This window comes from Neophocaena asiaeorientalis, unplaced genomic scaffold, assembly GCF_003031525.2.
Source record: "Neophocaena asiaeorientalis asiaeorientalis breed wild unplaced genomic scaffold, Neophocaena_asiaeorientalis_V1.1 scaffold134, whole genome shotgun sequence".
Lineage (NCBI taxonomy): Eukaryota > Metazoa > Chordata > Mammalia > Artiodactyla > Phocoenidae > Neophocaena > Neophocaena asiaeorientalis.
Window position 1 is genome coordinate 23,065,310 of NW_020185339.1, and position 24,911 is coordinate 23,090,220.

Consider the following 24,911-nt stretch of genomic DNA (forward strand, 5'->3'; position numbering starts at 1 on the left):
AGTCCCTGGCCCACAGGATGCTCTTCGTAAATATTTGTTGAAGAAGCACAGATATTGATGGAAGAAGAGAGCAAGAAGATACTAGGGACCTGGATGTTTGGATGAAACAACCAGTAAGAGGGGAAAATGTTAACCACTGCCCAGTTGTGTCAAAGGCTAGCTTGTGTGGAGACAGCACATATAAAATGATAATAACATCTAACACTTATTGGGAGTTTATTATGTGCCTGTCATAGTGTGCTAAGAAGTTTATATGCATTATCTCATTTAATGCTCACAGCAATCGTAGGAAGTAGGTACTATTATTATTACATTTTATAGATGCGAAAACTGAGGTTCAGAGAGGTAAGGTAGCTTGCCCAAAGCCAAACAGCTGAGAAATGGTAGAGCAAGGTTTCAAACCCAAGCAATCTGATTTCAGACCCACACTGCCAAAGTGATCCCAGAACTGACATACCAACACTGCGTCAGATCCTTATCGTGGCTTTTCCTTCCCCTACCCCACCCGCCCCCCTCCATGTGGGCATTTCTCCAAATGTTTCTGGACAGAGCTAAAGCCCTTCATCACTCCCTTTTGGCAACCTCACCCCCTTTTTCAGAAGAATGCAGTTCTCCCACCCATCCTCTCCAAGGAGCCTCCCTCACCATCTCTACCTCCAGGTAATAATCCAAGACTCTGTGACTCAGTACAGAGTCAGGGACTAGAAGACTGTTAGGTTAGAAATACTCAGGGAGACCCTCCACCTTCAAGGAATGCCTCTGAGCTCCACTATGTCTCCACCCACAGCAGTCTAAGCGCTCCTCAGTGCCTATTCCAGAGGGCTTCTCTTCAGAGTCCCCCAACCCAGGACTCTGTTCTCCTCTGACCCACTTCAGGCTACCTTGTCTCCTGTTCAACTGTGTTTCCCAGCACTTTCTGGAGTTTTCCACTGTGTGTGCTGACTAAAGCTAATGGGAGGGCCTAAGATCAGGGGTCCAAAGACGACCAACCTTTTCAACCTTTGCTAAAGCACTTGGTAGAGGCTGAACTTCAGAGCACCAGGACTGATTTCCATAGTGACACCCCTGGGGATTGTTGCCATGGTAATGCTGGAGAGACACTGGCCACAGTGAACATTACCTCCCCTCCCCATTTTCCTTTACAGACTCGCCCAAGGCTAAGGGGAGACTACTCCCTCTCTTCAGACATCAAAGGAATCCTGAGCCACCTCAAACAATACTGACCCTGTTCCAATAATCCTGCCGGTCCCAACCTGGCTCTTCCAAATGAGGTACTTGGTGACCCTGCTTTTCTGCCTCCTTAAGAACGCACTTAACCATCAGGAGACCTAAGGGAGGTAGAATGTGGTAGATACTTGAATGAGGGAGGGAGGGAGGGAGGGAGGAAGGGAAGGGGAGGGACAGAGGAAGTTGGGGGGCGGCGCGGAGAGGTTATGTGTTTCCCTGCTGTCGTGTCTGGTATAGATGCAACAGCTCAGACAGCAGGCACTCTGCCCACCAAGACCAAGGCAGAGAGACACTTAAATGGGTCCACTTAAAAAGTCACAGTGGATTCTGAGTGACCCAAAGAGCAAAACAAGGTACATAGCACACACAGACAGTGACCCAGACACCCTTCTACTATGACTCAGGCCATTAACTTGGGCAAAGCTCCATCCCCCAGATTCCTGGGAGAAGTCATGGGGGAGCGGTGTGGATAAGGCTCACAGGGCTGTCTTCCCAGCTTATTCTCCTACATTTTGCCAAGCAGAAAAAGCCCATGAACATTAGGGACTCTGTAGCCCAGAGCTAGCCGCAGTGCAGAGAGGAGAGCCGTCAGAGAAAGGAGCAGGGGTTGGGCTTGGAGAGATTAGCCTCTCCCACCTTCATCCTGCCCTCACCTTCCCAGACATCCTGAAGCTGCTTGCTCCATGAATTCCTCAGTTTCCCACACACTGGTCCCCAAAGGGAGCTAGAGGAAGACAGAAGAAAGGGAATGGGAGATTTCTTTCCCTTGTTGGGACCCTCAAGGCACTCCTCAAAATCACTTCTCCTATAGCCCTCATCCTCCGGAATGAGGAATGAATATAGAAAGGCTGGGAAGGCAAGCTCCAAGGATGCTGCCTGAGACAAAATGGCCCCCCCATAAGCACTTATCTTGGCAGAAGAGATTGACAGGAAGGGCTAGGGCATGGGAAGATACAGAGCGAGACAAAGGTACAGCCCTGCAAACATCAGGCAAAACAGATAAGGAAGAAACAGCTGTGGAGTAAGATACAATCTGAATTGGCAGGGGTCCCTGGGCCTCTCTTCATCTCTCCTCTCTCCCAACCTCCACCATGTCTCTCCTGTTTAGCTAGGCAAATCAGACAGATCAACACAACTCCTCCCAACATCACCCCATGCCCTGCGCCCACCGTGCCAGGATGGATGGCCCAGAGAGCCTAAAGGAGTTGGTTCAGATTTACCTAAAAAACCCAGAGCAAGGAAGCTAGCCTTAAAAGTGGAAGCCTTTTGTGGATTTGTTCCTCCGTAACTACCTTTCTCCTATTTCTCAGCCTTTATGTCTCAGGGGGCCCTCAAGCTCTAACTCTCACAGCTAACGCCCACTGTCCAGACTATTCAGAGAAGAGGCCCCGAGGGTTGATCCAGGCATTATTTTAGCCTGGCCAGACTGACCAGACTGCAAGGTCTAACGTCCCTGAGACAAAGAGAAGCAGGGGCCCTCTCTATGTGGCAAACACACACATACATAAGCACACACACAGGGCGAAAGCACCCATTTGAGTCCATAGTGTGGGTGAGAGAGCCTGGTGATGGACTAGGGCCCTTAGGGACAGGACATGTAAGCAAGTCTCTTCCTAAGGCATGTTTACTCAAAGTCCCAATCTCACTGATTCAGAAGGCCCAGGCTCCCTCCCTTTTTTTTCCTTCATTCTTTTAACAAGCATGCTCTGTGCCAAGCACTGTGGATGAAAGACACATAAGAAGTGCCCCTGACCTTGAGGATGGTCCTTATATGGGCCTCTCCCTTCTCAAACTGGCTACAGTTTCCTGGCCCAGCACCCCTTAAGCCCGACTCCCTATTGGACTGAACCCCAGATCTTTTCACCCCATAGCCTGACAGTCCCAACCAATCTAGGAAAGGAGGGGTAGGTGAGGAATTCCCTAGGAATTCCTTTGGAGCCATCACAGATAAAAGCCCAGAACAGAAAACCGTGGAGGCAATGTGATACAGAAGGAAAGACGTGAGCTTTGGAGTCACAGATTTAGGTTCAGATCCGTGAATTAACAGTGTGACCTTGAGAAAGTCATTCAACTTCTTTGGGCCTCAATTTCCTCATCTGTAAAGTGGAAATATTAATACCTTCTTCAGAGTGTTGTTTTGAAGATTAAATAATATATGTAGAGTAACAAGCACACAGTAAATACTAGTTCTCCTTCTTAACAAGGTCTCTTCCATGGGTAGGGGCTGTCATGATGAGGTAGAGGAGATGGCTTGCTACTTTTTATTGGATCATCAAGAGAAAGGATGAATACGCAACTACTTGTTAGGATCTCAGGGTTTGGTTATTTTTATTTGTTAGGGTGAGCTGGGGGGTCTGAAATCCTTCTCCTACTGTACCTGGGAGAGAAAGGCAGACATTTCCTTAGGACCCAGAGGCTCCCCCACCAAACTGGGTGTGGCACCAACATATTTCTTTCTTTGAAAACCCTTCATCAGACCTGTGCCCTCCCCCCAAGTCCAGGCTGTAACTACTTCAGGGAATGATGGAGGCCTTGATCCTAGAGTCCACTCTCATTTATACCTCCGCAGAGACCCTGGACTGCCCACCTCTCATCTAGCCCATCCACTAGTCTCCCCCTTCCTGGGAGGTAGGGGTAGAGATCTGAGCCAATAACAAAGGGAAGATGCGCTTTCCCTAGGGAAGAAGGAAAACATCAGAAAAACATGGGACTGGCTCTAGGGGTGGGGACGCTGCAGAGTGCAGCAAAGGGGAATCCGGTCCCCTGATCGCGGGAAAGTAGCCCCCTCTCGTTCTGCAGAGACTCGGCCGCCGGCCTGGCCAGGCCACACCCAGCCATCCTGATGCAGGGAGAGGAGGGGCTGCGGCGAAAAGGATGGAGGATGAGCGGTGGAGAGAGGGCGCAGAGACAGGCAGGGGCTGAGGCTCGGCAGGGGAAAAGATTCAGCCTCCCGCCCCCTCTCCGAAATTCCCTCCAGGGGCGGCACTCACCCCAATAACGACGCTGTCGTCCCCTTGGAAAATGGGGATGAACTTGTCCCCCCGCAGAATCTCGGCCTGGTTTAGGGGCCGAAATCGGCAGAGCACCTTGATGCTACATTCGTTGTTGGTCTCGGCCATGGTGGTCGCCGGTGTGGGGCTGGGGCACTTCTGCTGCAGGGGTCGTATGTGCTCCGGGGGAGAGGGGCTCAGCTGAGGCCCAGGCGGAGGACAGGTGCTCGGTCTCTGGGGCTCAGAAAGGCGCGGCGGGCGCCTGGACGAAGGCTGGGGAACAGGGCCGAGGCGCGCTTCCTCGCTCCTGCGGCACCGGGATGCGGGAGACCTGGGCGTCTGGTCCTCTCTCGGCGCTCTGCCTCTCCGCCCCTTGCGCTGCAGCGCGGCGCTGCGGGCCTGGGCGGGGCGGCGATGGAGGAGCGGGGCGGGGCTTCCTTCGCTAGGGGCTGCCACTCCGCGGCGCCCACCGCCGAACCGTGGCGCCTCTGCTCTTTTCTCGCCTCCTCTCCCCACTCCTAACCCTCGGAGATTATCTGGTCCTCACCCCTTCCCCACCCCAGTCACTCACTGCGTCCCACCCCCTGCATCCCGGACCCGTCTGTCCCTCGCTCGGACTCCACCCCCCCGGAAGGGCTAAGGGATCCGAGGTGGGCCTGTCTACTGTCCGAGGAAGCGAGTCAATAGTGCTTACACCTTTATTCCAAGGCATCCTTCACCCCCATCACAATCCTCTCTCCAAAGTGGGGGCACACTTCTCCTCCCCTCTCCCCACAACCCTCGCAAAGATTCCCAGCCCACCACTCAGCCTTCTAGGGCAGCTGCCTGTACCCCTATGGAGGTGGGTGTCCAGGTCCCATTTTTTCAGAGAGGAGTGTCAAGGGAGGTCTGGGTCTTCCCTTCCCCTTCTACATCCAAAGGTGCACTCTACTCTCTCCCCAACATACACAATAGGTCCCCAGTTGGAAGGAAGAAAAACTCCTATTCTGGCCTATTAGAATTCAAAAGCAGGTAAAATTCTTATTTTTGCCTCATAGGTTGGGGTTGGGATGGAGGTGGGCAAGAGTAATTTTGCAAGAGAAAGGGAGTCAGAAAGCAGTGATGGAGGGGTGATGATGGCGGTGGGTAAGGCCAGAGGGGATTTGAGAAAGGACCTCTAGAGCAGACATCTGCATTTGGGCTTCAGGCAGGTTTAGGCACCTACGTGAGTGTTTCCTGTCTCAGTACTGTTGGACAGAGTCCCAACACACCAGCCCCTTTCTCAGGCCCTTCTTCTGTTTCTCTCCCTTCCCTGGGAAAAAAAGAGCCAAGGCTAGAGATTCTGTGTCCTTCCTCCCCTCAGGTCAGACTCCTGCTGCAGCCCCTGGACAGAACCACCTAGAAACTGGCCAGATTGATTTTTCTCCACGTCACAGGGCCTCTGCTGGCCAACAGAGTTAGACTGCAGGAGTTGAGGCTCTAGGCCAAGGGGAGGAGCAGGGTGATGGGAGAAGAAGGGAGGAGGGGATGGAGGTTCTGCCTAGCAATTGCCTGGTAAGTGTCTAGGGTCACTTAGATACTATACTATGAGGCAAGGAGGAGAGAAAGATGGCCTGGCCAGACAAGACCTAACCACTCGGAAGGCAGCTGAAGGGGTCTCCAAGTTGGACATATACCCCTAACTCACCTTGAATCTTAAGGAAACTGAAGGAAAAGGGTTCAGCATAAGAAGCTGGATGGGTAGGCAGTAGGACTATGGAGAAAGAGGCTTGGGGAGGAGCCAGGAGAGGACACATAGAATGACAATGAGTTCCTATAAACTCAGAAATATAGGCATCTCTTCAGTCACTTGGTCTGGCACTATTTCTAATTGTTGCAGCATCCTGCAAGCTCAGGAAATAGCCCAACCTCAGGCGCCCAAGCGTTCCAGGATGGCATCCTTAGTGAAGGAGTTTCAAAATGCTAGTCCATAGAGGGTCACTGGCCAGAGAAAAAAGTTCATGTGTATGCATCCCTCCCCCCAAAAGCCACCACACAATGTGGAATGTGGTAAGTTTTTTTAATAAAGCTGAATTTGTTGTTTCAAAGGACTTTTATTCTGAGAGTACTGTATGTCCTTCCATACTTTTCTACTAAGTAATGATGGTAATAGTAGAGAGTAGGTTTTTTTTTTTTAAATGTACTTACTTGGCAAAATAAAAAGGTAGCAATACTATGCCTATCTTCAAAAATGTTTTTTGTTGTTTTAATTGTATTGAACTGTGAAATTCAAAAGTCTGAAAACCATTAGTGAAGGGATTAAGAGCACAGAAGGTATTCAGACAGACATGGTGCTGCCAAGTGCCTATTCTATTTGAGGTAGAATTGCCAGATTTGAAAAACAAAAACAGGAAGCCCAGTTAAGTTTGAATTTCAGATGAAACGCTAATAATTTGTGTGTGTTAGTATGTCCCATACCGTATGGGACGTACTTATACTGAAAAGACTTAGTTGTTTATCCGAAATTCACATTTAACTAGGTGCTCTGTATTTTACCTGACAGCCCTAACCTGAGAAGTTTACTTAACTTTCTCATTCCTAACATGACTAAATCTTTACCAAATTTTACTTGTTGTTATTGTTTCGAAGCCCTGGCTGTGCCACAGCATGCCTAGTTGTGTTATTTTTACCTAGTCATTTAATTTCTGGGAGTCCAAATTTATTCGAGAAACAGGAATTATAAAAGCTCTTTCACAGACTCGACGTAAAAACGAAAGAAAATAAGTCGTACGAGGTAACTCCCAAGGCGCGTTATTGTCAGTCACCCGCCTAAGCCGGATCGTCCAAGACTACATATCCCACAATCCTAGGCGACGCTTCCCCGCCACTACGTCATTCCCAGGTCGTGTTCTCGCCAATCCCTGTCACTCCAGGGGTGTGGTAGCGGGTTGTTCTCGCGACTTTTGCTTCACCCTTCCCCTGTACTACTCCTGTCGCGAGACTTCCTACTCCTCCGCCTCCTCCGCCGCTCCCTTTGCGGCCGCCTTATCCTGGACCCGGACCCAGCCTCTCCCCTACCCGAACACCGGCCCCGGCTCCACCGAGGCCCCGGTCCCCCAACCCCGCCTCGCCGCCGCCATGGCGGACCCTAAATACGCCGACCTTCCCGGCATTGTGAGTACACGGCCGGCTCTGGCTCCCCAAGACCGCGCCCCCAACCTCCTAAGGACCCCCAACAGACAGCAACCCGTGACCCTTCCCGCCTGAAACCCCTCCTCCTCCCCGAGGGCTCCCGCCGCTAGCTCCCCGACCGGCCGCTGCACCCTCCGGACTCCTTCGACCCGACTGGGCTGGGCCGTGGGACGGCCTACAAGGCCCCTTTCCGGCAGTCGCCGGTTTCTCGGCTCAGAAATCATCTCCAGGCACTTAGCATTGTGCTCGAGTGCTTCTGCCATCCGTGTCAACACCACCCGTGTCTCCCCAAATCTTCCCATGAGCCCCCCACCCCCTCCCGAGACACACATACCAGACCATTTGGTGATGGCCTTCACCCTGGCAAGAGTGAAGAGGTTACCGTGACAGAACCCCTCTTGTGCCAGATGGAGAACTATGTCCTCTGGGGAACCTCCTTCCCAAACCACCCCCGCACAGGCCGGCATGTACCCTCCCTTTGTGCTGCCCTGCCTGCATTCTCGGGGTGGGGGTTGGGATAGGACCTTGGGTACTAAGGTCCTGAGTCACTCTCAGTCCTTGTGCCAGGGTAGTGTGTACAGGGCCTAATGATAGCTTCTCTCCTCCTGACATGAGTGCCGAGGACCCGCCCCCCTTCAGATTCAGGGTGACATCTTTGTCATCACTTAACATTCACCGTTAACCATCAGATGTCCCCACTGTTATCCCCACCCCTCTGAGACATGGGAACTGACAGGCAGGTCACGGGGCAGGTGAAAGAAGGGGCAGAATCGTGGCGTCACAGCCTGCTTTCTCTGTTAACTTGTTCAAATGGAGTGGGGTCAGGCGTGTTGGTGGATGCTGGGTAGTGAGGTTGGGTGGTCACTGCTTCTACCTGCAGGCCAGGAACGAGCCAGATGTTTATGAAACCAGCGACCTGCCTGAGGATGATCAAGCGGAGTTTGATGCGGTAAGACTGTGTGCTGCCTCAGGACTCCTCTGGACTCTGATCTCCCCCCCAGGCAGGCCCTTTCCCTTTTCTGGTGAGCCACCCACAGCAATAAGCGGGTATGCCAACCCAGCCTGGGTGGTATGTATGTCGCAGGGCTTGCAAATGAGCAATGCCAGGAAGGAGAGTCAGGTCAGTGGAATTACAGCTAAGAGGCCTGGTACTTGGGCCTTTTAAATACAATTGAAATATCTTAAAACAGGTTGGGGGCTAGTGACTTAGTTAGGGCTCTGGGTACTAGTCCATGGTAATGATTCATGAATCCTGAGCACTTACAAACTGCTTGAGGTTAAGACCTAGCTAGGCCTTCTATTTCATAAAATATATTGCTCAGTACATGTTTGTTATTATCCTAACAAGAGCTAGACTTTGAAGTATTGAGGAATACTCTTTTATGTGAATATACAGTATCCATTGGCCAAGGAGCAGGAAAATGAATTCGAGATTTTAGAAAGATAAGGAACCTGGTTAGAGCAAAACAAATTTGAGGAAGCACGTAAATCTTTCATATCAGCAGAGGAGAGGCCCTGGTAGCACTTTCAGATTCAAGAAGAACTCAAGGGGAAAGAATTAGTTATGGACACATTTTAACCATAAGGGAAACCACTTAGCATTATTTATTGAATGTGTTCATTCTCTGTTGATTTTTGTGCAATGCAGAGGAAGAAATGTCCCTGCCCTCAAAAATCACCCAGACTAATGGGGGAGTTAGGATACATGTAGGAAACATGAAAGAAAAAATTGAGTGAGTGAAATCAACATAGTAAAAATTCTATATGTAAGTGCCAAGAGGAGCAAAGATCTGTTAACATGTCTTATAGGATGTGTTTTAGGTTCTGTAATTTCCAAGGAGAGCTGGGCTAGGGTCACACTGATGGTGTGAGATCTCAATAGAGTTGTGACCAAGAGTCAGTGGGAACAGGCTCAGTATGTGTGTCTGTAAGTCCTGTGGTTATGTCTGTGGGGCTGGTTAGTTCTGGAGAATGCTGGTGGCTGGCTTATAATGTATGGCTTGGCGTACTCACTTATTCCTTATTTGATTTCCCCCATGTGGAAGTGGTTCCTACTTTGTGGGGAACACCTTCCCTGTCCCCTCTCAGAGTGGTGTGTTCCTTGTTGCTTCTGTACTTGCTGGCATGTCAGTCTGTCCCCCAAACTTGAGTATCTGGAGATAATGCAGATGTTGTCATTGCTCAGGACCTAGGTGTAGACCTGTCACTCTAAGAGGTATCTTATTAGGGAGCAGTCTCTGACCTCAAAGGGCAGGAGTATGTATACCGAGGACTCCATTCTACTACCATAGTTCAGAGACTGTTCAACTCTGGCCTAGGCCTCTGCCTATAAAATATCAAGCCTTCATGGTGAGATAACGAGTGGAACTTTGTCCCTTTGTCGCTGGCTGTGATACAGACAGGTAATATAGCAGTCCTCTTTCCAAACGAAAAAATACATTGTAATTCTCCTTTTGAAGTTATGGGCTATCTCTTAATGAAAAGAACATGACCCTCATCCCACGCATGGAAGAACTGAACGTGCATCCCTGATTGGCTGTTCCTCCCTGCTGAGCCTGAGCAGCCTATTTTAGTAGCATCTAGTGGGGTGGCTGATGGGGAGAGCACACCGTAAGTGTTCATTTCCTGCAGGATGTAGCCCAGAATGCCAGTATAGAAGTATATAGGAACTGGATGGTAAATACAAGAGGAGCTAAGTTGCCTACATCACCTAAGGCTCAGCTAAATGACTCTCCATCACTAGGGAGGAGTAAATGGGGTGGGGAGACCTTCAGCTACTTCAAGAGCCCTGGCGGGAGTGGGAGAGGCCTGAGATGTTTCCTGATGTCAGCTAATGTCTCTGGCCCCTGCATGTCCCTGTGGGCCTTAGGAGGGCAGCTTTCGGGAAGTCAGCTGAGTAATGGTTCTGCCACTGCTCTTAATACTGACGTATATGTGCAACTTGAGGAGCAGTGGGTTGTACTTAGACAATCCAGAAACCTCATTTCTGTGAGGCCTGGATTCTCACTAGCAGCCTGTCCCCTTCTCACTTACCTTCCCAAGACCTAGTACAGGTGACAGTGCACATCACCACTATTGTGGCTGAACCATGAGATTTCAGTCACCTTCTTCACTCCTGGCGAGAGCATGTTCTGCCTTAGTTTCCAGATTATTTTCAACTTTAATTTTATTAGTTTTTGAAGTAGGTAATATATGCACGTAGAACAAAAAGTGTCTCTTCCCACTGCTGCCTGCCACTGCTTAGTTCCATTCCCTGGAGACAACCAGTATGACCGGCTTCGTATGGAACCTTTCAGGGCGGTCTCCAGATTTTTATTTGAAGAAATAGTCAAGGGGTATTGATCTTCAATGTCTTTTCACTTGCTTTCTCATTGCTCCACTGTGGAAGAAATTGGGCTGCTGAAGGACATAATATCCTATAATAGCCCCTAAAGATTGTAATTGCTAGTTTAACTTAAACATTAAAGTTTGCGATTCCCATGGTGGGGAGGATGGGGGAGGAAAGTAGTAGAAGGTTTTATTTTTGGTAAACATAATCCTGATTTTCCTGCTATCCCTTCAAAACAATTTTAGCAGGAACTAAAATATTCTAAAGTGAATGGGCCAGAAAACCGCACAGTCTAGCTCTTAACTCCTCAATCTAGGAGGATCCCCTCTGCATTTCAGACACTCCTGGGTTGATTGGGGTGATGGGCTTTTTGGAAACTTTTCTTAAAATGTCTTGTCAGGAAAGCAAATTCCCAATTGGAATTTCTTCCCCCCCTGGGCGCACAGCCTACCTTTGGGTCTGTGTGGCATTCTGCTCATGGCTTTTGAACTGCCGGAACAAGGGGAGTAAATTTAGAAAACTCACTAGAAATAGGATTTAGTTCCTCCCTTTATGCTGTAACTATCCCTGATGCATGTGAAAGGGAAAAAGTGATCTAGCCTTAGTTTGGTGGGTCTGTGGCAGAGACTTCAGTTCTCCAAAGGGTAGATAATGCTGAAAACTCCACCAGCCTGAGATGTGAAATAGTAGATTCTTTTCCTTACAGTTTAGGATATCACAGAGTATGCTTGATTGTGTTCATTGACTATTGGCGCACTTGAACTTATCTGAGTTTTTCCTAATGCTTCCCCCATCCTCCCTCCTCACCACCTTGCCTGGACACTAGTTTGCACAAGTAAGACCATTCGATGCTTCTTCTCTGCATGTTTTTTTCATTTGCCATCTCGCATGCAATGCTCTGTCTCTGTGCTATTGTTGCAGCTAATTGTTTTAAATTCTAATGCATCTCTAGCTGGGTCACTAAGGGGCCTGCTGGCCTCATGGTTAAAGATCCTTAATCAAGGTTTAGAAGCACAGCTATGATTCATGGATCATTGTCTCTTCCCCTTGTGAGGTGTGCAGAATACAACTGTCCAATGGAGGATGGGATAGAAGCATGGAGACTAAGAATGCTTCTGGACATAAGGCATTTAAGAGGTGGGGTTGGAAGGGGGTTGCCTTTCTCCTCCACAGACTGAGTTAAGAGAAAGGGAGTGACTTTTAGCCATTCTGGACAAGGGTGGAGAACAAGGGGGACAGCAACAGTCCTCACTTCTTGACTGTATGTGGATTATACCTGGTAAAAACCTCATTTTAATATTCCCCTATGCTAAGCCTTTAGAGAAAAGTAAATGGGATAGGAAAGGGGTGTTATATACATTTTTAAGGTACTAGCTTGGGTTCTTTGTGCTTTCGTGAGTCTTTCTGTTTCTGTACCCTTCCTTTAGAAATGGTTGGATGGTCAGCACTGTGTTGGTCCATCCTGGACAGTTTTATTCTACAGCACTATCCATCTTCCTTGTCATCATGGTTCCGAAGTGCCCCTGGCTGCGGTGTTGGCACAGAGCCTAACAGGCTCAGAGAGCAGCAGTGACCTCTTCCCGTGTCTGATCTGGAACCTCAGGTCTTGCCCTCTGAGGCATAGCCACTTAGCCAAACAACCCTGGGGCGTCTGGGAGGTTATTAGTGAGAGGGACTGAGAGTCCTGTACCAGGTAAACTGGTACCTGGGATCAGGGCACTTAGAATTTTCTAATCAAGTTGGCTGGTGTAATAGGTTCCCATGGTGACTATTACTACTCCAGGTTACAGAAATTATCCCTAAAATCTCATTTCCCAACCCACGCGTAGGTCAGACCTGGAGGTGGTATATACTATTTACAAACAAATATACCACTTTTCCTTTTTTTGATTTTCTTTCCTCCCCCATTCTGCTTGTTCCTCATGATTTGGACTTGAACTTATGGCCCATTGTCCTCTCTTTTTCCTTGAGTTTTTCTCAAGCTGGTTTTAGCTTGGTGAGGCAAGTAAGAGAAAGGTATAGTGTGTGTGCCTCCCCTTGTGTGTTTGCATGTGTGCACCTGTGAGTGCTTACACCCACTCTGCAGAGACATCCCAGCCTAGACCACAGGACCTGGATCCACCTCTCCCCTGAGCTGAAAGAGGAGTCTCGGCTGGGCTGGACTCTGGCATGAGACGGGAATGGCGAGGTTGAAGTTCAGATGCATCTAGCTGAAATCTCTGGGAGAGGATGCAGTTGTTTTTGTCCCATCGTGTGTTTTCATATACATATAACCATCCTCGACTTCCCACACTTCTGTCTGCCCATCAGTAGAGATCCTGGACAGGCTGTGCATACAGCTGGATTTCCTCTCCTGGCAGTTCTTCACAGTCTTGCCTGGAAGTGGAGCCTTGTCTACTTTAGTGGCCTGAACTAAAATACAGCCTCTTTGAGATACTCTCACCTTTCCCCCTTGTGTACCCTCCAACCCCTGTGAACCTTGTGAACAGAGGGTTGAAGAAATATGTTCTGCACATGTCTGGTAGCTGTGAATCTTGGTGTCTTTTGGACTCTTTGTGCTAGCACATCATGGCAGAATTGCTCTGGATCCCTCAGAGCTGTAGGGTGAGTTCCCAGCCACTCAAGATGGATGCAAATAATATACCAGACTACGCAAGGGACCAGGATTTGCCCTGCCTCTCCTCTGGCAACAGAGAATGAGGATGGGGCTTCAATTAGGTACCTCGGATTTCCTTAAACTCACCATCTGTACCTGACATATTTTGTTCTGCTTAACATAAAGTCATATCAAACCACCCACATGAGCACCCTCATTATGACTGATTCTGCCATCCAAATGCCTAATTCTTCAAAACTAGAGAAACCGAGAGATAAGAAGACTTGAGCCATGAACTCCCCCTTGAGAATCATGGACCTTCAATCAGCTACACGTTCTCAGAATGTCTTCCCAGCCTCTGCTTCACATTCTGCCATTTCTCCAGCTTCCCCTCCATCTCAGCCTTCTCTCCCCCCACTGTCCTCTTCCATGCCACCAGCTTGCAGCATCTAACTACTAGTTCTCAGATGATCCTGAATTGCTGCTGTTAATGGCAAAGCTTCATGACATCCTCACCACCAGAGAGGAAAGGGTCCCAAGCTCTTCTTTCTCTTGGGGTATGTGGTGACCCCAGCTGAAATTTCTTGGCCCCCAAATTTTGCTAGGCTCCCCTGGGCCCTGTGGTGCAGTATGTTTGAAGACTATCATGTAGTGCATGTGACAATTTGCTAATAACAATTTTGTCTTTTTTTTCCCTCCCTCACCCCCATGTCCCCACTCCCTTTCCTTTTAACTCTTTTGATTTTCTCACCTCTGGGGAAACCACAAGGAGCTGGTAAGAAGCCTGACCTTTCATGTGCTTTTTAACGGGGTGTGCTATGATGGGCAGTTGTTTCTCTGTCCTTTTATCTCTACTAAATCTTTTGTCCCTCTGTTCAGCCCCAGCCCCAGCTGACCTTTTCCCATCTCACGAATCACTGTAATGACATTACCTCCAGCCCATGCCCCCAGATCTCCGAGTCACTGGCGGAGTAGGTGCCACCGGAGGGCTAAAGTATGCTGTCGACCTGAGTCTCCGGGGCCACACCCTCGGAGAGGCTCCAAGAGGATGCCAGCGTCGGGCAGCCCTTCTGCCTCAGGATGTGCTCCTGCAGCAGGAATAGTGAGATGAAAGCACTGACCATCCCTGCTACCATCCCAGAACCTCTGAGACTCATGCTCTGTTTGTTGACCCTTTCTTATTCCACACCTTCCCTATTTAGGAAAGCAGGTTCTCATCTGCATAGTGCCTGGCTTATAATAAGGGCTTAATAAAATGGTAGCTGTGATTAATTTCTTTCCTTGGTCTGTAGACTCTGCCTCCCAAAGAGGTTTTTTTTTCTACCTCATTGGCCTTGATCGGGGCACTCACAGGAGGAGAGGCATATTCTTGAGGGGGAACTTGAGAGAGGGTGATGTTCCTTCCTGAACATGAGTCCTTCTCAGACAAACACTTTTTAGAGGCCAGAGACCACACAATTATTTGGCCAGTGTGTGCTCTGGCCATAACATTTCAGAGAAAATTAAGGAGAGAATAATTTGGGACTCAGTTGTTTCTTCCCCTAGGCACTTGCATATGGGACATTGAACCCTTTTATTTTCCCTTAATCTTTAGCTCTTGCCCCTCTGCCTAGCACTTCCCTGAAGAAGAGGTAAAGGTCGAAGTTGATATTTTCTCCTTACCCCCCTCCTCCCTATTTATAAAGCTGCCACTCACACTTGTTCCTTCTGTAATAGCAGAGCAGAGATGAAGGACGGAGCTTGTGTCTGCTGCTCTTTCTCCATGTCTCTCCATCATAACTGCTCCCCCACCAATCAACCCCTACTACACACACGCAGACAGAGACTCTCAGTCGTGGATACATATTAGAATGACCTGGGTAGCTTTTAAACTGGCCCACTACCCTGGCCCTACCCCAGAACAATTAAATCAGAATCTACAGAGGTGAACCCAGGCCTCTCCCCCGCCCCCCGCCCCCTTTTCTAAGTGATTCTGTTGTGCATGCAGCCAGGGTTGAGAATCATTGCTCTGGCTAAAGGAGGGAAGACTCTCTTTGCCTTCTTCCTGTGGAAGGTGGAGATGTCCACCCCAACAGAAAAGGATTTCTGGTCTCCTTCCACTTCCTTCAGTAATGTAATGAGACCTGTTGGACTGCTGACAATTGAAGGAGAGACATGCAGTCTGGAGGGCATGGTCTTGGTGCAGTTACTAGAATCTGAACAGCTAATAGATACCTAGTAAGGAGGGAACCTTTCTGCGTCAATTTTTAGGGTGAAATCTCTTTCACTTTCTTTACCACCTCCCCTCTTTATGGAAGAGCTTCAGTGCTTAAGAAACAGCAGAAGGGTCAGGGAGAAGAGGCAGGTACTGCAGCTTCCCTGAAAAGATCCGGGGCTATCTCCATTTCAGGACTTAAACGTGGCCTTTGCCCGTGGGTACTCTTGGCAAACAGATACAGCTTATGCTTGTTGCTTCTAAGATGTCCCTTAAAAAATAATACAGTGGGCTTCCCTGGTGGCGCAGTAGTTGAGAGTCCACCTGCCGATGCAGGGGACACGGGTTCGTGCCCCGGTCCGGGAAGATCCCACATGCCGCGGAGCGGCTGGGCCCGTGAGCCATGGCCGCTGAGCCTGCGCATCCGGAGCCTGTGCTCCGCAATGGGAGAGGCCACAACAGTGAGAGGCCCGCGTACCGCAAATAATAATAATAATAATAATACAGCAAGGAACTTCCCTGGCACTCTAGTGGTTAAGACTCCACGCTTCCAATGCAGGGAACATGGTTTCGATCCCTGGTTGGGGGACTAAGATCCCATGTGCCGCGCGGCGCGGCCAAAAAATTAAAAAGCATTTGCCTCTTCTCTGTATCCCCTGAATTCCCTGACTTCACGGCAGCCTGGAAACAAGGCTTCTGGTCAGGCCTTCTGCCAGCCTTCCCTTTGTATCTAAGAGCTGGTATCTTCCCTTCAGCAGCTATGAAAGGCCTGATATTCACTCTCAGAGTTAGTAGCTTGATTGTCTCCTCTTTCCCTCCAGCAAGGATGGGAAGTTAGCTTGAAAATAGACTTCCTCAGCAGCAAGGAAATTTACTTTTAGGAGGGGGAGGTTAAAAGAAGTCAAGTTGATTTCTTGCCCTGAATGCATGGTGTGTGCCAGATAACTGGGAGGGCCCAGCTGGATTGGGGAAGGGGAGGGGATAGGGAGGCTTATGTACAGAATGGGCGGGGAGGTTATGCTGCCTCTGTTCCCAGTTGAATCAGGGTGTTAATATTTATACAACTGAGACTCCAAATTTACCAGGAAGCTTTCATTTCCTAGGTTGAACCTGGGTCTGTAGCTTGGAATGGAGCCGCCCTTCTTTCCCCTTGGGAAAGTACAGCCCAGTCTCCCAGTGGTTTGGGGATTTTGTGGGGTCGGGGAAGTTCGAGGGTGGGAATGAGTCTGCCCCTGGTCTGAACTACCTGTTCCTGCAGGAGGAGCTGACGAGTACAAGTGTGGAGCACATCATTGTCAACCCCAATGCTGCCTATGACAAGTTCAAAGACAAGAGAGTGGGAACAAAGGGACTTGGTGAGACCCGGTTGGAAATTGGATGGGGAAGCCTGACCTCAGGCCTTACTGACTTTTGCTTTGGGCTGTTTTATGGAAGCCCTCACAGTCATCTGAGACCATGACTGCCGTGTGTCTTGATCAGGCCCTCAATTCCATCTTCTTTTCTTGGCAGATTTCTCAGATCGAATTGGAAAAACCAAAAGAACGGGATATGAATCTGGAGAATACGAGATGGTTTGTTGTGTGTGTGTTGATGGGAATGGTGCAGCAGTCCTACCCAGCGGGCATTTAGGAGAGAGATCAAGGGACGTAGTTGGGATTCCAAGTTTCTCTGTGGTTGGGGGCCCTGAGGAGGCCAGCAGGATGCAGTTGAGGATGCTTTGTCCCCCTGCTCTTTGCTCTGGAGCGTCTCCAGGCCTCCAGCCATCTCCAGTCCTCCTGGACTAGGATGGTGTGGATTCTGAGTTGGGCATGATACACTTACAAACTAGGCCTGGGGTTTGGACAAATTCTTGAGGTTCCCTCTACTGGGAGGTGTAACATCACCATCTGTGCTTGCTCTCTAGCTTGGAGAGGGTCTGGGAGTGAAGGAGACACCCCAGCAAAAGTACCAGAGACTGCTGCATGAGGTCCAAGAGCTGACGACTGAAGTTGAGAAAATCAAGGTAACTCTAAACTCTCTTCTCCCCTCTCTGCTATGACTTACGTAGCAGAGGAAGACCTCCCAGCAGGAGGAGAAAGCTTCCCTAAGCTCCTGCATAAGGGGGCTGAGGTTTTCAGAGTTTAGAAATGCACATGAATTTATATTCGGTTCTATAGGTGGGTAAGGACCATCCCAGTGAGTTTCAGCCACAGCTATTTTTTTTTAATATAAATTTATATTTATTTATTTATTTTTGGCTGCGTTGGGTCTTCGTTGCTGCACACAGGCTTTCTCTAGTTACAGTGAGCAGGGGCTACTCTTCGTTGCGGTGTGCAGGCCTCTCATTGAGGTGGCTTCTCTTGTTGCGGAGCACGGGCTCTAGGCGCCCAGGCTTCAGTAGTTGTGGCTCGTGGGCTCTAGAGCACAGGCTCAGTAGTTGTGGTGCATGGGCTTAGTTGCTCCGCGGCATGTGGGATCTCCCTGGACCAGGGCTCGAACCTGGATCCCCTGCATTGGCAGGCGGATTCTTAACCACTGCGCCACCAGGGAAGTCCTCAGCCGCAGCTATTTTTAAGGGTCTTGATCTATTTTTTTTCCTTGACTCATCATTCTTGCCACCCCTCACTGTCTGTTTGTTTTCATACCAGACGACAGTGAAGGAGTCAGCCACTGAGGAGAAGCTGACCCCCGTGGTGCTGGCCAAGCAGCTGGCAGCCCTGAAGCAGCAGCTGGTTGCTTCCCATCTGGAGAAGCTGCTGGGACCAGATGCCGCAATCAACCTTACTGACCCCGATGGAGCTCTGGCTAAGTGGGTGCCAGACTTCGCTGGGAAATCATTGGTGACTGGGGTGTAGAGGGACTCAGCCAGGTACTGACAGGGATACGAAGGGGAGAAGCGGCCTAGCTGTTCCTTAATGCTGACTGTGAGGCAGAAACGAGAGTGACTGGGCTGACCCACATCCTTCAAGTCATGACATTGTTTCTGGTTTCCTGACCTAGGCGCCTACTGCTGCAGCTGGAAGCAACAAAGAACAGCAAAGGGACTGGCTCAGGGGGAAAGACCACTAGTGGGACACCCCCAGATAGCAGCCTTGTCACTTACGAACTACATTCTCGGCCTGAGCAGGACAAGTTCTCTCAAGCTGCCAAAGTATGTATGTATGTATGTGTGTATGTATGTATATATGTATGTATGTATGTAATGTTGGTTGAGGGGCCAGGGAGATGTGGCTCTAGAGACTTGCCTCCCTCCCTCCAAGGGATCACATCTGGGGAGAGGGTGCTGGGAATGCTTGATTCCTCTTGATGTCTCATTCTCCGTGTTTGCCTCACCATCTACTTTCAGTGAAGACTTTGACTAGGGATGTGTTCCAGGGAAAGAAGTCCCTTGGCAGAGCGGTGGGGAGAGGGTAGGGGAGTGGTAAGCAGACAAGCAAAGAGCAGGATCTTACCTCCCACTGCAGCAGCAGGGAGGTGGATGGCAAATTTCCCCTCCTTCCTCCCCCTAGGTGGCAGAACTCGAGAAGCGCCTGGCAGAGCTGGAAGCAGCTGTACGCTGTGATCAGGATGCTCAGGTCAGGTGCTCTCCTATACTTAGTCTAAGTATATAACCCGCATATCCTGCGCCCTGAGCCCTGAGGTCCACAGCATTCCACAGAATCCTGGGAGGAGTCAGGAAAGGGCTCCAGTTACAGGATCAGCCAGGGGTTGCCCGCTAGAACCAGAAAGGATGGGAGAAGGTGGTAATCGCATGGAGAGATAAGAACCACTGACTTCTTTCCTGCTTTTCCCCATCAGAATCCCCTTTCTGCAGGTCTGCAGGGAGCCTGCCTTATGGTGAGTGTAAAAGGAACTGGAGTGTTTGGATTACAGGGGGGATATCGGGATTGGGTTTGCTTGGAACGTTGGTTTTGGATCTGTAGCTATTTATTAATTACCTCCAGTGGAATATGGGGTGGCCTTTTCTAGTCTGATTCTTCCCCTTCATGAAGCTTGTCCTAACTCCCACCCCCAGGAGACTGTAGAGCTGTTGCAAGCAAAGGTGAGCACCCTGGACCTTGCAGTTCTGGACCAAGTGGAGGCTCGGCTACAGGTATTAAGTGGGGGGCAAATTGGATTACAGGTAGCTTGGGACTCTGGAAGCCCTAGATGCCCTATCAACCTTAAAACCTGTGCTTTCAGAGTGTCCTGGGAAAAGTGAACGAGATTGCCAAGCATAAAGCTTCTGTAGGGGATGCAGATGCCCAGAGCAAGGTCAGGAAGTTCCCTTTCCTCCATCTTCATACCCTTTCCTGCTCCCTTGTGTACTCTTCTGGTGGTGAAGAGCAAAGCATGAGAGCACTGAATCCTCAGGTCCCTGTCTTCATATGCTCTTAATAGCAGAGAAAAGGCAGTGCTTCCCTCTTGCCCCACCAAGTTGACCTTTCCCACCCTAGTGAATGGTGTGTACTTCGCTGAAGGTTGGCCACTGTCTTGTCCGTCCAGGTGCACCAGCTGTATGAAACCATACAGCGCTGGAGCCCCCTCGCCTCCACCCTTCCTGAGCTGGTGCAGAGACTTGTCACCATCAGGCAGCTGCATGAACAAGGTGGGAGGCCAGCTGCCAGGGGTGCTAAGAGGAATTAGAAAGTGGGCAGCTTTTGTTCCCTTCCCCTCTGGTTTTGGATTCTAACACCACACATACCGTTCTGACCTTCTTTCATAGCCGTGCAGTTTGGTCAGCTTATGACACACTTGGATACCACACAGCAGATGATCGCCTGTTCCCTCAAGGACAGCGCCACTCTCTTGACCCAGGTGTGTGCCCCTTTACTGGTCGGCTACTTCCCTTCCCCAGCACACACAGGCTAGGTTCTCCAGCTTCATCTCCATAGGGTTCTGCCTTAGCCCATTTGGTGGCATGGTGGTATGGCAGGGGCTTGGTTTGAGTCTCCATACTGTTTCTCAATGGTTGTGGGACGTTTGACAACTTATTTAATCTATGAACCTCCATCTTACCGTCTGGAAAATTATACCTACCTCAGAGTTTTATGGATTAGGTGAAATAATATGAGTGAATTGTTAAGAGTTCAGTAAACCTCAGTTTTTCCTATAAAACCTACCCCTTCACTCTGTAGTCACAGCTTAGTTTTACCCTCCCTGGGTCCTCAAACCAGATGCTTCTGAGCATAGCACATCGGATGGAACATGGGCTTTGAAATCAGGAGCTGGGCTCCCACCTGATTCTGCCACTTCCTTCCTGATGCTGGGCAGTGAGCCTCGCCTCTTTCTTCATTCTCTTAGCAGTGCCCAGCACATAGCGAGTCCTCGGTTTCTGTTGGGGGCACTGTTCTCAGAGCTGGGAGAAGCACTAAAGTTGTCTTGTATCATAGGACCATCAAGATAAATTAAAGTGCTTGGTATATGTTCTTCCTCCAGAGCAGTTTTCTAAAACTGGACCTGTGAAACCCTCATGTCAACAAAATCTTACTTGTTCCACATTACATAAAACAGATAAAAGAGCTGTTCTGGTTAAAGTTAGGATGGGAATTCTTAAGAAGCCTGCCTGCTTGGCAGACCCTGTGCTAGGTCCACAGTATTCCAGGGCAGCCTGGAAACTGGTGCAATAACCTTCCCGCTCTGGGGCCCATCAACTTGTTTCCGTTTCTTTTTTCTTTTTTTTTAATTTGGCCATGCCGTGTGGCTTGTGGGATCTTAGTTCCCCAACCAGGGATCAAACCGGGGCCCTGGCAGTGAAAGTGCTGAGTCCTAACCACTGGACCACCAGGGAATCCCCCTCCATATCTTTTTTGCCTTCTGTAAGAGAATTTCTCCAGGTCCTCATTCAGGTAAGCACCCGAACCTGACAAAGAGTAAAATAGCTCTGTCACTTTTCTAGGTGCAGACAACGATGCGTGATAACCTGTCCACAGTTGAGCGGAACTTTGCCAACATTGATGAACGGATGAAGAAACTGGGAAAGTGAGCACCTTTGGGAGATGGAGAACAGGGGTAATCCCTACCCCTTTAAACTCTGTTAACACCTTACACAGGGTTTCCCCTTAATCATAACTCTCACATCCCATCTGACACTGGGGGCAAGGGGTTCTTCTTGCATGTGGGGCTTACACCCCTCCTCTGAAGAGTAGTGGAACCTGGGGGATATTAGATGGTGGTCTCCCCTCAGGCCACGGGGATGAGGACGTGGGCCCAGCCACATGCCAGCTCCTGTCCAATACTGCTTTGCCTGGTGTGGGGAAGGATTGGATCCTGTCCTCCAGCACAGCTTCTGTGACTGATTGTAATAGATTGTAATACTGTACAACTGTTTCTGACCATTAAATGCTGTTGTACTCTGTGTGGCCTCTGCTGTTTCCTGGGGAAGAGGCAGCACTAGAGAGATAGACATTCACAGTGTAATAGACAGTCTAAGCCACCCTCTACTACAAGAGAAGGATTTAAATTGTAACATGTTCTTACAAAAGAACTAAGGAAAAAATGAGGACAGAGTCAGAGCCAGAGTTTCAAAATATTCTCATCTGTTAAATTAAGAGTGTCTCCCATAGAAAAGCAGTGGAGGCCCCAAAGGGCAAGTACAAAACAGAATTAAAACTCCCAAAGGTCTTGTCTTTACAAAAGAAAAGGCAGGAGGCAGCCCCTGGACAGCTGGTCATGCTGGCCGCTCCGGCTGGACCACGTTGCATAATCCTCAGTCGCATCGTCACAACGTCTCTGAGCGTTTTGACGGGGGGAGAAGGGGCAGTGTAGTGTGTATGGGAGGAGAGACCAAGACGGCTCTCTTTGCCCCCTTACCCCCTTTTTATATCCCAGAGGAAAGTAGAGGGAAGCTGGCTACACCTTGAAATGAGGCTATGTGTTTCAAACCTGGGGACGGGGTAAGAAGGGATCTGTGCTTTGAGCAACCTGAGCCAGAGGCAGAGGGGTGTGTAGGGGTGAGGGGAGGGTGCATGATGCTTATTGCTTTGTACCTTTCACTGGGAAGGAGGGCAGCAGCCAACAGTAGCTCACAGGTTTGTAAACTGAGCCTGCTGGCTTCGAGAAGGGAGGCAATGAAGTCGAATTAAATATAAAAGAGTCATTTGTGCAAAAATAACTTAAACAAATAAAAGACCTGGGGAAAGGGGTGTTCCCCTTAGCCTGGTGGGGAGAGGGCCATATACCCCCCCCCAGGCCTTTTCAGTGACATGGCTTTGGGGGGGAGGGGGTGACCTCCCTACCCCCTGCAATGGCTCAGGATGGGATTGTGGGGAAGGGGTTGCATTTGTGCTCTGAGTGGGGAGTAGTGCCCCCACCCACTGTCCACAGGTGCACGTGGCTGGCAGGGGCTCCCAAGGCTCAGCACTCAGCTCTCCCCAGTCAGGGTCAGATCCAGCTCCAGGTATGGCTGCTATGGGGCCAGTTTCCTCCTCTTGTTTTTGGCAGGACGGCCAGGGCGGGCCCGGGGAGGCAGAGGGACAGCCGCCTATACAAGAGGGGAAGTTGAAAGAAGTGATCAAACAGCTAGGTATCAGGAAGTCCTTTATTTTCTCCCCACTCCCACTGACCTTCTCCTCCTGCCTCACCCCGTACACGCACTCGCACCTGCACCCACCCACACAGGGACGCACACTTACGCGGGTTGTGGGGCTGGGGTCCAAGGTAACGTCTTGGCGGGAGCTGTTGCTGTTCCGGGTAGGGCTGCAATAAGGGGCACAGATGATCAGGAACACCTCCCCAAGCACCAGGTGAATTTCAGAGTTTGGGTGGGAAACTTTCTACATTTGGATAGTAAAGGCGTAATATCCTTATTCATATTCAAGCAAGTATCTGCCTTTCTGAAAGCCAAGTCACTCTTGAGCTATTTCTATAAACCCAAAAAGATGTGGGGAAAGGCCAATATTGTGGTGGGCCCAATACTCACTTGTATTTTCTCCTCCGGCCACGACGAGACTTTCTGACTACCCCTGGGGGCACCTGAGAAAAGACAGACTGTGTGTGTAGGAAAAGTTAGGAGAAGGCGCCTTGGCCTCAACCTTTCCTCAGAGTCTTTGTGCCCAGACCACCATCACTCTGCATTCACCTTAAGGTCCTCAGAATGGGGCCCAGAAGGGGATGGATCCTTGGGCTCAGCACCCCCTTCAGCCAGCTCCCCATTATGCTGCCAGTGGTGGGTCCTTCTTGGGGACCGTTCCATTTGTCCATTGAAGCCACCACGTGCCCCCCACTTGAGGGCCAGTCGGCCAGGCTCCCGCCGGCTGCCAGGCTTTCGGCCCCGGCCTGGCCTGGCCTCACCATTAATGCCCCTAAGTCCCCCTCCTCCCCTCCGGCCCCGTTTCCCTGACCCCCTCCCAGTGAGCAGCTCAGGGACTGGGGGGTCAGGAGAACCGTGGGGTGGGGCTAAGGCACTGAGGGGAGGCCGGGCAGGCTCCGGTTCAAGGGCTGAGGTGGGGCTCTCAGGGGGCAGACAGGGGGCTTCTGGCTGCTCTGGAGGGATCTGCAGACAAAACAAAATCTCAGTCAGTCTCAAATGCAGTCCCTCTGCCACTGTAACTCAAAATGTCTATACTTCCAGTTTGGGAAAAACTTCTCTCCCTAACGAACACACCCACACCCATACCCTCACCTGGAGACTCTGTAGCAGGCAGGCTAGGGGACTAGAAGCCTCTGAGAGGGGTGGAGGAGCTCCCCCCACAGGGAGGAGCTGCAGCCCCAACTGGCCAGAGAGAAGAGGGCCAGGAGGCTGCAGCAGACTGGGGAGGGTTCCAGGGCTGCTGGTCAGCGAAGACAGGTCACCTGTTGAGGAATTGTAAAGTCAAGGGTCTCCCTAGGCCAACCAGCTAGGCTGAGCAGACCCTATTATTCTTTTAGCCTTTACCCGGTGGTCAGAGACTTTCTTCCCTAATTCATCCAGCCTCTACTCTCAATTTTTCTGCTTCCTTTCTTCTCTCCCACACCAGAGTCTTCCCTCAGACTCACCCAGCAGGCTGGCACTCAGCAGAGGGCTAAGGAGTTGGGGGGGTCTCCCTGAGTTGGAGGGGGCCTTGCCCAGAGAGGAGGCCCCCGGGTCAGTAGTTGCCGTGGTGACACTGGAGGTAGGTGGTCCAGGTTGGGGGGCACTCAGGACACAGGGCTAAGGAGAAAGAATAGTTATTACATTTACATGTGTAAAGTATTCAATAAGTTTAGAGTACTTTCATATGTACAATCCCACTGAAGCCTCACATGAAGTAGGCCATGTTTATTAAATACAGACCCAGCTGTTGCAGCCATCCTACCCCCAGCCAAGAATTAAGCCCTCCCCAAAGACCCTGAGGAAGAGCTCAGACATGAAACTGAAAGCCTTTGATTCCCAGCTCCTATCTCCGATTCTACCTCTGGTTCTGTCCCACCCACTCATCCTCATCCTCACCTGGGGGGGCGCCCCTGACGGGGGATCCAGGCTGGCAGCCAGCAGAGAAGAATTTAAAG

General features: G+C 50.1%; 3 protein-coding genes across 7 annotated transcripts in view; 1 reads left to right on the plus strand and 2 right to left on the minus strand.

The window, feature by feature from the left end:
• KIF5A (kinesin family member 5A) overlaps positions 1 to 4,571 on the minus strand; it is a 28,913-nt gene extending 24,342 nt beyond the window's left edge. For both annotated transcript variants that reach the window (XM_024737049.1, XM_024737048.1), the window contains exon 1: positions 4,218 to 4,571. In XM_024737049.1, the coding sequence (XP_024592817.1) occupies positions 4,218 to 4,346 (129 nt within the window). In that variant the 5' untranslated portion in view covers positions 4,347 to 4,571. The remainder of the gene's footprint in view (positions 1 to 4,217) is intronic.
• A 2,568-nt stretch (positions 4,572 to 7,139) lies between these two features.
• DCTN2 (dynactin subunit 2) lies at positions 7,140 to 21,801 on the plus strand. Of its 4 annotated transcripts, none has more exons than XM_024736732.1 (15): positions 7,160 to 7,349; positions 8,248 to 8,316; positions 14,061 to 14,066; positions 16,744 to 16,840; positions 16,995 to 17,056; positions 17,389 to 17,487; positions 18,113 to 18,273; positions 18,465 to 18,615; positions 18,974 to 19,039; positions 19,263 to 19,301; positions 19,480 to 19,557; positions 19,647 to 19,718; positions 19,950 to 20,052; positions 20,170 to 20,261; positions 21,343 to 21,801. In XM_024736732.1, the coding sequence occupies exons 1-15, from the start codon at positions 7,314 to 7,316 to the stop codon at positions 21,427 to 21,429; spliced, it is 1,218 nt and encodes a 405-aa protein (XP_024592500.1). In that variant the 5' UTR covers positions 7,160 to 7,313; the 3' UTR covers positions 21,430 to 21,801. The 4 variants fall into 4 exon arrangements, with proteins under 4 accessions (XP_024592501.1, XP_024592500.1, XP_024592498.1 ...); XM_024736730.1 differs by having other exon boundaries at positions 7,166 to 7,349; positions 16,995 to 17,065; XM_024736733.1 differs by lacking the exon at positions 14,061 to 14,066 and having other exon boundaries at positions 7,140 to 7,349.
• A 159-nt stretch (positions 21,802 to 21,960) lies between these two features.
• MBD6 (methyl-CpG binding domain protein 6) overlaps positions 21,961 to 24,911 on the minus strand; it is a 6,885-nt gene continuing 3,934 nt past the window's right edge. The window contains 7 exon segments of the mRNA XM_024736980.1: positions 21,961 to 22,926; positions 23,078 to 23,141; positions 23,365 to 23,417; positions 23,524 to 23,937; positions 24,067 to 24,236; positions 24,420 to 24,573; positions 24,853 to 24,911. The exon segment at positions 24,853 to 24,911 is cut by the window's right edge and continues 37 nt beyond it. Of these exon segments, the coding sequence (XP_024592748.1) occupies positions 22,852 to 22,926; positions 23,078 to 23,141; positions 23,365 to 23,417; positions 23,524 to 23,937; positions 24,067 to 24,236; positions 24,420 to 24,573; positions 24,853 to 24,911 (989 nt within the window). The 3' untranslated portion in view covers positions 21,961 to 22,851.